Source organism: Panthera uncia, chromosome D1, assembly GCF_023721935.1.
Source record: "Panthera uncia isolate 11264 chromosome D1, Puncia_PCG_1.0, whole genome shotgun sequence".
NCBI lineage: Eukaryota > Metazoa > Chordata > Mammalia > Carnivora > Felidae > Panthera > Panthera uncia.
The window spans coordinates 32,242,867-32,257,383 of NC_064808.1; the positions used below are offsets into that span (position 1 = coordinate 32,242,867).

General features: G+C 34.4%; 1 protein-coding gene across 1 annotated transcript in view; it reads right to left on the reverse strand.

Annotated features, from left to right (window-relative positions):
* Positions 1-14,517, reverse strand: part of ANO3 (anoctamin 3) — a 188,790-nt gene that overhangs the window by 96,694 nt on the left and 77,579 nt on the right. Inside the window, exons 6-8 of the mRNA XM_049649103.1 lie at positions 10,149-10,193; positions 5,008-5,139; positions 2,525-2,631 (exon numbers count right to left, since the gene is read on the reverse strand). Coding sequence (XP_049505060.1) covers positions 2,525-2,631; positions 5,008-5,139; positions 10,149-10,193 — 284 coding nt within the window. The remainder of the gene's footprint in view (positions 1-2,524; positions 2,632-5,007; positions 5,140-10,148; positions 10,194-14,517) is intronic.

Consider the following 14,517-nt stretch of genomic DNA (forward strand, 5'->3'; position numbering starts at 1 on the left):
AAAGAATCTATTTGTGTCCTGACAACATTCAGCAAGGAGATTTCTAAGGTACTAACATATGGCACTTTGCCAGATCACGAAATAGGAGGCATTTTAATACCATTTATTTGGGATCACATGAAACTGGAGCAGGGTTTTTTTCTGCCTCAAAACAACAACAACATTTGGTCAAAAAAGCCAAGGAGGTGTCCTCTCAAAAAAGAAAAAATGTTTCAGAAGGATATTGGTCTTGTGAAATCTTTAATACTGAACCAAAGAGACAAACAGCAATATGTGACACTTCTTAAAATCTCCTCCATCTCAGTGACAGTGTAGTGAAATGGACATTCTCTTACTGTCTTTGTAAGATTAGATATTGGGAAATTTGGGGAGAATAACTTTTGTTGCAGTATTGTTTACATTGGTAAAGAATAAGATCATTGTACATCCAAAATTGGGAAATCATTTAATTATTATGGTACATTTATATAAGGTGCTTAGTAAATAACTGCAATTTATTGAATGCCTAGAATAGAATATTGTACAACTATTTACAATGTTTCAGACATACTAAACAACTTGATAAAATATTCATAAATACTTTTTAAGAGGGACAGAAAAGCATAAACACTGCATGACTCTAATAATGATATATATACATCATATATTATACACATATATAACACAACATATATACATATGTATATACACACACACACACACACACACACACATCATTATTAGAATCATGCAAGTTTATTATGTATATATTCAGTATCATTTTGGGAGAGTGACAACTGGGTTTGGGGACTTTTAATTTTATTTTTATACTCTTCTGTGTATACTGTATGTTCCACAAAGGGCATAATATCTTTGCAATCATTTGAAATGTCATAAAGACTACATAAGCACATAATGCTATCATTTAGACACACTTTTAACCTGTATTCTGGATTCCTCTATTTTTATTTCTTATGTAGAAAACTAGGTGTCAATTTTTTTTGTAAGGATTTAGTGTCCAAATTAGCTATTTTGACTACTCTGCAATAAGTAAATTATTAATCAGAGGAGAACCAAAGTCTGAACTTTCCTTTTTAAAAAAATGACTGACTTGAAAAAAATGACTTGACATAGTACATTTGACTTCTGTGGCACTATATTTTAGTACAATTCAGTAGAGACTGGTCCAAGTTTCCAGTGTGTGTCAACTTTTCATTTGTAAGGATTTTAGGACATAACTAACATTGAATCTCTTTCATGTCTTGTAATTTTCACCCTAATAAGTAAAAGACCAGCTAGACTGTTACCCACTGTTTTCTGCTCTGCACTACGTAAACTGCAATTTCATTTAATTTTTCTAGGTTAAATTTTCTTTTGCAATATACATGTAGTAGCAGCATACTGCTACACATTTAAGCAACACAGAAATTCAGAAAGTTAAAATTAGCTGTTATTTCACCTTCTAGAGATAATTTCTAAAAAGTTGTATATACATTCTTTCAGACTTTTATCTTTTTATAAATGTGCGTTTAGGAAATGGGATTACATTAGACTTATAGTTTGTTGTTTATTTGGGGTTTTTTAGACTTACAGTTTTTAATCTGTCCTTTTTTTCACATGACTATACATTGCAGATTTCTTTCAAAGTCAGTAAATGGAGAACTAACCACTAATTTTCAATTTTCCACAAGTAAGGGGTCTGTGTCATATGCTTTTTGTGACATATAGCATATAACAGATGTTTGATAAATTTGAGTCAAGAGTTAAGAATTGAGTTAAAAGAAGACCATGGGGGATGGTAAGGGGGAAAAAAGTTACAGAGAGGGAGGGAGGCAAATCATAAGAGAGTCTTAAATACTGAGAACAAACTGAGGGCTGATGAGGGGTGGGGGAGAAGGGAAAGTGGGTGATGGTCATTGAGGAGGGCACCTGTTGGGATGAGCACTGGGTGTTGTATGGAAACCAATTTGACAATAAATTATATATATATATTATATATATGTGTGTATATATATAAATAAATAAATAAATAAATAAATAAATATATGGAAAATAATAATGCAAAAAAAAGAATTGAGTTAAGAATAACAGTTTTAAATGGATGCATTTATGGCAACGAAGCTAACTTTTGTCAGTGCCTAATGATGGACAATTAAACTGTTTACAATTTTATTCTACTCTAATCTTTGTTTATAAAACAAAGCCACTATTAACAAACTTCTACATATATTATTCAAAAGTCTGATTATTTCTTTAAGAAAATTTTCAAGAAATGAAATTTCTGTTCCAAAGTGTTAGCACTCTTCATGTTTTGATATGATACATATGGCTAAATGCCCTTGAAGAAGTTTTTGTTGTTATTGTTTTATTTAGTTCTGTTTTACTGAAAGGCTGAAGAAGGGAATACTTAGAGTTTGTGCTCAATGCATTATATCCTCATATTTAACACATGAGGGCAAAGCTTCAGATGTCAAAATAAATATTTCTGGATATAATTAGTAACAGCAAATTCTACCCTTTCTATATTTTTAATTAGTGTTCTTACCCACTTTTGATATTCCATTTTCATATTTGGTGTGCTGTAGCATGTGATAGACTATCCTGCTTCGAGTAGCATTACTGAAGAATGTGTCCTTATTGTTTATTATGAAGCTGTTAAGATAAGGGATTTGTTTTAATATTCAAAGCAGAGCACAGAGTCCAGCAACAGTTACAAATTCGTAGGTCTTCATCCATCTGTTCTCCCATTAAAACTAATGCATGAGAGGTATAGTAAGTCAAACCATCCTCTTAAAAAAAATCAATTGGCAGAGACAAAATATACTTATAAATAATACAGACATTATCAAATATTCATTTAAGTATCTTTCAGTTTATAAGGAAGCTTGGATGTCCTCATATTTCTTGTTTAGCATGAAACAAGGACAGCATTAGATTGTCCATTGGCTCCTGTAAATTCTGTACTCCCTTAAGCAATATAGTGCCAAATAGAACACATTAAAAATTGATATAATTTGCCCATACCACACCTTCCAAGCTAATTTGTCTTGTTTTTAGAAGTTCAGCAACGAGTGACAATAGTTCTCCCTTTCCATTCATGCCCTGTACTCTACCCAGGTAGGAAGCTTTGCAAAGAGGAACCATATTAGAGCCAACGAGTAAAGAGCAAAAGGGTGGTCTTGACAGGAAAAGAAGGGTCTGTTTTAGCATCTACTTTGTCATATGCCGGGAGCCTCAAAAAAATGGAAGCATGCTCAATTTCTACTGCTTCCTTTTTCCAGTTATCTCTGTGACTAATAATCTGCCATTTTTTTTCTGGCACTTAGTACTGAAGTATTAGGTCTTCTATGATTCTTGTTTTCTCTTTACCATCCATATTCAAATAACTGCTGAACTAATCAACTTTTCTACCTGAACTGCCCTTCTCTGGCTTTGAGCTACTAGGTCCTACTGCCTAGGTTATGAGAAGAATGTCCTCTTAACTGGCTGTCCAATTTCCAACCTGACCTTTCCAGCATAGTTATGATTCTTAGAGCACTCCTACTCTTAATGTTTCAGCATTACGTGCATAATTAAATTTTTCATTTTCTTCTCAGGTTTCTATTTTTGCATTTCAGCCTCTCCTTCAGTCTGATCCCCTACAGCTCTGGCTTCTTGCATCTGATTGTTCAAATTGTAGAATTTATCACACCTTAAAATGTCACACTTCTTTTGCTGTCTCGGCATTTTGCTGTCTCTAATGTCTTTCTCCCCACCTCTCTCCACCTTCCTCCACATTTTTACCTGCTGAAAAGGACTATCTTCTTCAAAAAGGCTTCCTAGATCCTTTCCTCTGGATGTAGCTTCCCCTCTCTTGTACAAATGTGCATTGTATTTGTGTCTTTCCTAACACGTTGATTTTACTCTGCTTTGTTTCATGCTAATCTGTATACTTGTCCATTTTATTAGCCTCCAGGATTTTGATATTGTGCTTTTTGATTTGTACCTGACTATGCACCAAGTTACCATAGCTGCTCTGTGCTCTGTTAATTCTAATAATCAGAAGCAGTGTCCACACACTTCTTCTACCATCAGATTGGTTCAGAATTCTGTGAACAAATATTTCTTTAGAAGGTTAAGTTCAATTTTTTCATGGAGTTGCATTATAGAGGGAGAAAACACATGGTATATAAATTAACAAATAAGTTGCAGTCCCTGTCTTCACAGTATTCCCAGTGTAGCAGGGCAGACAGAAGTGTAAAGTAATAATTAGATAATATAGGATAAACATAAAGATAGGGAAATGCACAGTGTGAGACACTGGAGCATTGAGAGGCAGTATGAAACGGGATTCTGGACCACTGGACATGTTACAGAGGCAATAATTAATGGGAACTCTCTCCTCTCAAATATTTGATTTAATTCATTTGTTTCATCCTGCCTCTCAACATCTATAAAGACAGGGACTGTGTCATATCCTCAATTTTTATTATGAAAAAACTCAATAAATACTAGTAGAATGAATTTAGGAATAGAGACTTGTTGGGATGTAGACAAAGAATTATGCAACAAGTCCCTAAAAAAATTCTCATTCATCTTAGTTTCATACAATTAGACTCAAGTGGATTAAACTAATAAATACATATTAATTATATGTAATTATATATAATTTATTAATTAGAATAATCCATATTCAATCATGTTATTTAATAGCAATTCTATTCATATTACCATTATTGTTACTTTAACTGGGTATTTACCACCATCATAATTATTTTGAAAGAACTGGGAGCTAGACTGTTGGCCCATGAGTTTACAATTAATTATATTCATTACTTGAATGTCCCTAAATCAGCTGATCAGGAATTAATAATGCTCACTGAGTGCTATTGGTAAATTAAGTATAAAAACGTTTTAATAAAATGATACATTCTCTGACTTATTTGGCAAACAATGGAACTGTTCCAGGGTATTTTTACTTTATCAAAAACTCCTAGATACTGAAAGGTATCGAGGCAGGTGGTGGATGAAAAAGAAATGTGAACTTACTGGTGAATCCGTGCACGGCTGAAGGGGCCTGTATAGCAGTCTGATTCCTCCAGGTGTGGAAAAGCTGACTTGTCGAGAACCATTGGGTTTTGGGACATCCATTTTTTTATCCTTCTAAAATAATTTTGCACACTGGAACAAAGTCACATGAACTAGATTAGGTTGCATTCCAGAGTCATGCCTACCTTCCATCACCATTCCGAGGTCGGGGGGGGGGGGGGGGGGCGAGGAAAGGAGTTCCAAAAAGACAGTCATACCCACACACGTGCATTTCTTTCGTTCTCACACAAAAGACATAAATTTCAAACCAAAGCAAACCTTGCATTTGCTTAAAGTCAGTGTAACTAGGTTATCCTTATGCAAAATATCTTGTGGAAAATATTAAAAAATCATCATATATAGAGACAGTGGTAGGAAAGAGCATAAACACAATAAAAGCATGACACACCTATCAAAGTTGTGAGTGCATAGATGTATGTATGTATACCTATACATATGTAGCTATCGATTATTCCCTGATTCTTTGAAAAATCTACAGCAATGTGGCCCTACCAAAAAGAAAAAAAAAAAAAAAAAGAAAGGAAAGAAAAAAAAAGAAAGAAATGAGTACAACACACCCAGCAGAGCTGTGAGCCTCTGCCTTGATAGAAACAGCGAGGGCTTTGGAGTCAAGCAAAACAGTTCAAAGGCAGCATGGCGCCACGGGAGCTGTGCAAACTGACAGATGTTACTTAACTTCTTGCCTCAGGTTCCTCACTCATCAAAAACATATTGACTTTGCTGGAGACTTGTAAGTTGGTGTCTTCTTAAGCTTGATTATTAACAAGTTGAGGCAAGGAGCCTTCGCAGTACTTTTAAGACTGATGGGCAAACGAATCCTCTGAAGATCTTGGTAAAAAGCTAATTCAGTAGGCCCAGGGTGGGGCTTAAGATCCTGCATTTCTAAGTAGCTCCCAGGGGATGCCCATGCTGCTATCCACTGGCTGCACTTTGAGTGATGGGTTTAGCACAGACACTAAATATATGACATTAAGATACTGTTTCAGGAAATTTTACATCAAGATACTTCTTCGTTCGGTCTCAGCTTTAGATTACTGTCGTAACCCAGTTCTTATGTATACATACTGACTGGAATCATCTTTACTTTACAAAGAAAAAAAAAAGCAAAAGAAAGAGACATAGACTCCAGAGATTGATTCTGAAAACTTAATTCTGAGTGACTATAGTAATTATGTTTACTTAAAAATAGCACAATATTTACACACTACTTACAAGGTTCCATCTTTACCAATGTTGGGGCTCTTCTGCAATAGCAAGACTCAAAGTGGCAGGAGAGAATAGTTTCTTAGACAAATACAATGCTTCTTAATATCTGCTTGGTCAGCTCTGCTTACGCTTTAAAAAATTCAGTATAGCAATGTGCAGGCAGCTAATAGTGTATCTTAGGAGTTATTTCATTCAAATCTGTTATGGTAAAATTAGTATGAGTCATTTGAAATAGCAATCAATTCCTGACCTAAAGTTTGGCATGTGGAGAGTCTGGACCTTTCCTTTGCCAGGTAGGTTATCATACAAATGCCAAGTCATTTTTGGTTTGGGAGGGACCAAAGAATTACTTTCTAGCCTAGAATAATACATGAGCAATATCTGAGGTGTTCACTTTGCTTCTTCTCATGATAACAAAAGCTTCCGAAATCACAGAATATCTCCCTATTTCAGCGACTAGTGCACAGACACTTACAAATCACTGAATGGATTATATGGCAATCACTCCAGCTTTTCAGACTTAGCACAGTGAGGGAAACAATGGGGTAGAAGGTGGAGGATGAGCGTCCCAGGACCTAATTTGTCAGTTACTGAAATTGGCAAATTCAATCTTGGAGTTTCAGGCTCCTCATCTCTAGAGAGAGGAAGTGACTCTATCTGTCCTACCTTGTTAGGTGGCTGGAAGGATCAAATAGAAGGATACATTCTGACTGGACTTAGGAAACGCTGATGAACTACAGATCCTGAGGGCCTATCTCTGACAACATACAAACATATTAGAAGCAGAGGTGAACTTTAAAAACATTTAAAAAATAAAAAGGCTCTCACGCCATCACTGATTTTCTACAAAAATAAACAATATTATAATTAAGACTTTTCATATACACTTCCCACGAGGAAGCAAATGATTCTGATAGTGAAATGTGGTCAGGTCTGGATTTGAATCATGGGATGCAAAATTTTGGATTATTACTCAATTTCCTTGATTCTCATTCAATTTTCTCCTATCTTAAAAGGTGGGATATTTTGAGAATTAAATATGTAACACCTGAATCCACCCAGTAAATACTCACTAATGTTTATGATAATAATAAGGAAAGAGAGTGTTACTACTCTGTCTATTAGTATCAGTCTCACCAACACATCACCAACATAATCTAATGCTTTATCTACACTCCAGCGAATCTGTGTCACCTTGGCCATCTTACGGACTCAAGACTTCATGGATGGCACATTGTGGAGATGACTCCTAATGGAGCTTTAAGTTCCTTTGCTAACATCAATGGAAAGCAGAGAATTCTTGGAAATTGGTAAGATATCTGGTTAAAGGGCCAAAAGAACCCAGTCAGAGCACAGGCTCTACCCAACCAGCTGTGAAAGCCGGGGAATGAGGCACGGGGTGGTGCAGATTGGTGATAATGGTCATTTATTTTCCCTGATCTGCAAAACCAGTTACTCTTTGTTTTGCCTCCCTGAAGGGTTATTTTGAAGATGCCTTGGTAACTGAATGTGAAAACGCTTTGTAAACAAATGATAAATAGCAGCAATAATAAAACTACAGCCATTTTCTATCAAACTGCCAGGAGAAATGATGATCTTGAAAAGCTGGATAATTGCCTGTACATTATTCACCACCTAATGTTTACTGGTCAAAATACCCATGCACAAAATATCTTTCCCACTCCAATAAAGGAAAAGCACAAGTGAAATCTAGGTGCACATAACTGATTTTCATTTCTCTCTTTCCAACTGTATACAAATTAGGTTTTAAATTTTTATAATGATGGTTGTCACCACGTGCGCGCGCGCACACACACATATACACACACACACACACACAAAAGAAAGCGAGAAAACACTTAAATTTCTTCTCCAAAGTTAAAGTCTGAAAAATATCAAAATCAGTCATTTCCTTAATTGAAAGTCTACACTCAAGCAAATAACAGGACATTCTCTTTCTCAGTTTAGTATGTCATATACATTTATAAATGCCCGTCCTATTTATTTGTACCCTTCCCAGATGCATCCAAAAAGTCAGTAAATACTTATCACTATTTGTAGTAAGTAAATTGTAAAGAGGTAGGCTATAGTAATGCTTAAAGTAGTTCAAGAATTATTTGGAATAATATAACTGAATTTTCATTTTGTGAAATTAAACAGAAAATAATAACAAACACAAAAGATAATAAAACATATTATGATATACAATATGGTGTTTATTTTTCTAGTTTACTTTTAAGTTTGACCAAAACAGAAAAAAAATACTTTTTCCACTATTAAAAATGTTTTCTATAGAGTCTAATATACACGTTTATCACACATTCCAAAAGCAAGTGCGCACTAAAACTAAATTATATAATATTACATAGAAATTCGTTGCTATTTTAATATACAGGGTTTTATCCTTCTGCAAGTCTCTGAAAGAAAGATGTTTATCAGAAAACCCACTAATTATGTAGTAGCAAAATCTCACTAATTCTATAGAGCACACTGAACTTAACCCAGATGTGTTATCAATACATCCAACATGATGCAGGCTCATGTAGAGAAAACAAAACAAAACACCCTCTGCAGTTGTAAATTTGTATGTTGTGACATTCCAATGACTTTTACTTTATTATAGAAAAATAATTTTGAAAATTTGCTACACAGACGAGGACCAAATATGTCCAAGGGAAATGATAAAAACTCATTCTAAATCTGACCATGTTAACCTGACAAACAGAAAAGTCTGACCTGGCTAAGGAGCATAAATAATAATTTTATTATTTTAAAGAGACTTTTAAGTACTAGTTCCTTTAATATTCATTCTAACTTCAAATTTTTCCCCCTATGATTTACTTTTCCCGTCACCTGTTCCTACCACATCTAAATTTAATGCTTAAGAGAGTCCAACATTCCCCTATCCTAAAATTAAACTTTTTCCTATTCTAATGTCCCAAATTATATTCAGCCACTTTCTTTGGTAAAGGAATTACATTTATGGAATCCTTTCCTAAAGCATTCTGATATTCACACTATATGATTCTAGTTTTGTGTCATTCTGACTTGTAATATCCTGCAACATTATTCAATAGAGTGTATTCTGTCACACTGACATTCCGCTTTCGTTAACGAATTCTTTTGCAAGAAGCAGAAAAACAGCCAAGTGTAAGAAGCCTTTTGTTTCTAGCATCCATTAAATGAAAGCTCATTTTCCTCAGTGAAACAGGGCCAAGGTGATTCAGGTGGGAGAGTTTCTCCTGTCTCAAGGTTGTGGTTTGATTAATTCCTTTGTCATAGCTACTGTTACCACAATATTTAAAGAGAAGTTTTGAGATGATGCTCTTGAAGAAAAGTTTGTTTTGAATGCTAGAATATGAGAGGCAGCTCAGTTGGTGAAATAAGAGTAGGTCTGTGATTCAAAAAGATGCTGTGTGGCCTTGATAAACCACTTTGTCACTCTGGATGCTAGTCTTTCCTTGACCACCTTTGTCAAATAAGAGATTTAAATTGAATTAGCCAGAAGATTTTTGCCCTGTCTGTTCTTCTATTACTCTAGAGGGTCATCGTTTACCCATCAATCCTGGTTTTATAACTATTTTTTACATTAAAATCTCCTAAGAGGCTAACTGGCAATTAAAATTCTCCTGCCACAACATTACATCAAGGGAGGATTCCAGAAATGGCAATGGTAAGTAGAAAAAAAAAATAGATTATCTTATTGTAAACATGGTTAAATTTGGTGTAAGTCATTTTGGAAATTGTAGAACAAATCAGAAAAGTTTTTCTTCCTAAAATTTACAACTGCTGATGTGGGTAATTGAATGTCTTCTTTTTATTTCTTTTTCCCAAATGACAGATTGGTTGTAAACAAATTACACATCACCACTAACCTGCCCATTGATTTGCTGCTCCGGTCAGTGTAATAGCATTTTTTCCTGAAAAATAATGGATACAGCTGAAGAGAGTCACGTGAAAAAAGAGAAACCAGAGAGTGACTACATTCAACCACATTGAGTATTTTAACACTCGAACTTCCGCCCGCCTATGAAATACATGAAATAAGCCAATATAATAGAGTCAGAACTCTGAATATGCCTTGTTTTAATTTCAGAATCTAAGTTAATAAGCAAAGAATTCTGATACATCAATACATCACTTTTGAATATTTTATTTTTAAGTCCATATTTTGACTCTGTCTTCTGCTACACAGTGCATAGGAACTGGATCATTGGCTTACGTGTTATATGAAGTCTTTCATCCATCCATCCATCCATCCATTTATATTTCTATCCATCTAAACATATATGTAACGAATGCTTATTATTTTGCAAGGTATGTTAAAGTATAACCATTAAAAATTTAGACAAAAAAAGAGGGTATCTACCCTCAAAGAGCTTCCTTTATAGTTGCAAAGATAAGTGATAGCTATAATAAAGTGTGATAAGGCAGGAAAACAGAGAGGGCTATGCGTGTACATTGGAACGGATCTCAATTAGTGTTTGTAGATGAAGGAGAAAGGAATCAGGCAAACCTTCTTAGAGCATGTGTTTTCTGTGTTGAATCTTGATACATGCATAAGAGTCATCCTCTGAATAAAATACTTAGGACATGGTATTCTTGACATAATTACGGGAGCAACACCAAGTATTGCAAGATTCAGGAAACTGCAACTACTTCAGTAATCTCTGAAGCATAAACTGCAAGTTGAGCATAGTGGTAAAAGGGATGATGAACAGGCACAGATAACAAGGGGTCCTACCACTGATTCTAAGGTTTTGAATGAATTACAAAGGGAAAACATGGAGTAGTTTGTTTTAAGTAGGTGTATACCATGTCTGATTTTAAACAAACTAAAAATTCTGGTGACAGGGGTTAATTCAACTCTTAAAAGATTCTTACCACATCCTCATTTTGGAGCGCAGGAATCTCATAGTCTGGGCCTTCTAAAATGACTCTTTATCCCCACCCACCAAAACCCATTTCAGAGGATCAGTAAATTCCTCCCTGTGTGGTATCTAGAAAGCAGGGTTGAGTCAGGACAATCAATATGTGGTCCTAACTGTGTTATTAACTGCTTAGAAAAGTTGAAAACCTTCTGTACTACTGCATTTCATTGCAAACACTGGTTATATTGCTAGAAAAGAATTTTTTCAGTTGTCCTTGCCATACTTCAATACTAAATTCAAATGTGGAATTTCAAGGTTTGCTACATCCATCTTAAACTCATTTAATTATCTCCCCATTTCATTTTTTCAAATATACAGAAATTTGCGTGCATACATAATTCAATCCCCATTGGAATATAAACCCATCTTCTTTCTGAACTTCCTGTACACAGATTGGCTTGCATTATTTAGACATCATTATGTAACTGATTACTGATTATCTTCTACAGGAGATTGGGCTTCTTGAAGATAGTAGTTTTATTTCATTTCACTTTGTATTCCTGGTGTATACTTGGTACATCATTTGATAAACAGTAAGCACTCAGATGGCTGATAAGTGTTTAATTTACAGTTTAATTTATTTCCTTCAAGGCCTGAGACCACTTTGCATTTAATAAATATTTGCTAAATGAGGTATTATATATATATTTTAAAAGCTAAAAATGTAGAAATTAGTTTAAAATAATTTTCAGCACAAAAAAATCTAGGACTGTTATTTAGAGGAGATAAAAATTATAATTATTGACCATAGGTATGGTGAGGTATATTAGAAAAGCAAGGGAGGGACGTTTGGATTAAACACGATTCTACATTTATCTTTATTGCTCTAGTTTGAAATTTTTCATAAACATTTTTTTGAAATGTTTTGGGAACAATAAGGAAAAATGAAGGAATGAAGTTATAAAAAGTGAATATACATACTTTTTAGACCATTAATATTATGAAAGCAAATAAAAATTAAGAGACTCACTTTTCCCAAATAACTAACACTCTAATCCCCAGTCAAATTTAGGGTAAACTATGTGGGACAATTATTGCTGTTGTGTCCTCTTACTTGAGGATTGGATATTGCTTATCTGTTTGGCTATATTAAAGGATGGAATTTCCTTCTGTCTTTACAATCTGTTGGAGAATTGCCTGTGATGCACATCACATTCTGATTTAATGCTTATTCATTAATACAAGTGTTTTCCTTTGTGAAGTTTTCTGGGTTGGTGACATTTTGTTTTTCTCCCAACAATACACAAGTGTATTTTTAATCCTTGAAATCCATAATAACTTGCAATTTTCCTTAATTCTTCTTCACAAATGAACCTGCAGGACCATATCATTTTCTACCCATAATCCTCCACCTTGTTTATTTATCCTCCGCCTTTATTAATTACATATTATTCATAGATAGAGCTTTCTATATTTTTCCCTGAATTTTTCATTTGAAAGATTCTATTTTATACCTTGCATCAGGACAGCATCGATCTACCTATCTACCTACCCACCTATTTACAACTGCCACTCAAAACTATAAGTAAATTGTTATGTGAACCACTGTTTCCAACCAGTGTTTCACACAGCCACGGGGTTGAGGGAGATGGGCAGTCACATGGGTGGAACCCTACGTCCCCTGCTCCTTGTCAAACAGAACTACTTCACTCTTTAATTGTTGTTAATGTTTATTTTTGGGAGAGAGAGAGAGGTACAGTGTGGAGCGAAGAAGGGTCAGAGAGAGAAGAAAGAGAGAGAGAATCCGAAGCAGACTCCAGGCTCCCAACTGTCAGCACAGAGCCCTATGCAGGGATTGAACTTGGAAACTGTGAGATCATGACCTGAGCTGAAGTCAAACACTTAACTGACTGATCCCCCCGGGCACCCCAGAACTATTTCACTCTTAATTATTTCATATATTGGGCTGTCTGAATGTTCCTATGTTATTATATTTTTGAGTGAAGGATCCTTTGCATATAAAAGTGATCTAAGTTTAATCCCAATTATGATAAAAATATTATTCTTAATGTTTTAAAAACATCTCCCTCCCTCAAATCTACTGTGTTTAAAATATTTGTGGGAGAAGCTTAAGAATCCCATCAGGGAACTCAAACAGAGAGCTAGGAGATGGCTGAGTTGGCTTACAATATGTTTGACTCTTTTCATATGAAAGTTAAGAATGAATAAGCATCATCTTTGAACCACATGATATTTCTGGAATGTGGAAAACACAGACTAAGTCCTTGCTGATAGGACAAAAATAAGAAAATTTGAACTATTTTTATCCTCTGAATTTTTCTTGGGTAGTTTTGAAACATCAAGGCCATATTTACTTGGAATAGTAATCAGAAAAAGAAATAGCTAGAAAATTTAGGTATATAAAATTCTACACATATATTTAAGCAGAGAATTTAGATAAAATGCTCACATTTCATGTTCATACAAAAAGCAGAAAACTTTTGCAGACCGGATTATAACTCTAATAATTTATTCTGAATAAATTTGCAATTTTTCTTTGTGAAATATAACATGTAGGTTTCAACACTGAATAAATATGCAGGACAGCCAAACATGGGTAAATTTTTTTATGCATAAATTTTTTAAAAACCCTTGCCCTAAAAAGAGATATGGGCTTTTCCTGTTTAAGTTCTTTGTTATTCTTGCATATTTTGATTTTAAGTCAGTATATATGTTCTTAAATGTGGTTACAGTTGACAAGTGGAAACTGAATCAGCCGTTATAAAAACACTTTGCCATTTAGCTTATGCTTGTGTAGCATTCTCTTTTTACGAGGTGACGGCTATGCCAATTTTCATGTGTACCTTAAAAATAAACGAGAAGTTACTAAGGAGTTAATGTTACATCCATTATTTAAACTGCTCTGGAAAGCGTTCCACGAAAACTCTGTGTTCCAGGATTTGTCAAACTGTTTTCCCAAGAACACCATGATATGAAGATAAAAAAATCCCATCATCAAATGGAAAGGGTGCTTTGTATAACTAACTTTTAAAAATGGTAAGATTTATTAAAATATTAAAATTGCCAAGACAATATTTCTTTACCATCTGCATCAGAATCATGTGGGATGCTTGTTAACAATGTATATACCTGCTCTTCCAGAATTAATATTCCATGATGTCTAGGGGGAGAGTTCCTGGAGACTTGATTTTTACTGTTTCCTAGGTGATTATAACGTACTTTAAAGGCAGAATGAGAATCTACAATAAATAAACTTACTGTTTAACTCAAAAGTTCAGAAATATATTTGCTTACAGGATAGTTTTTTCTTAAGAACCTGTGAAACTAGTATTCCTTTGATACATTTTGGAAA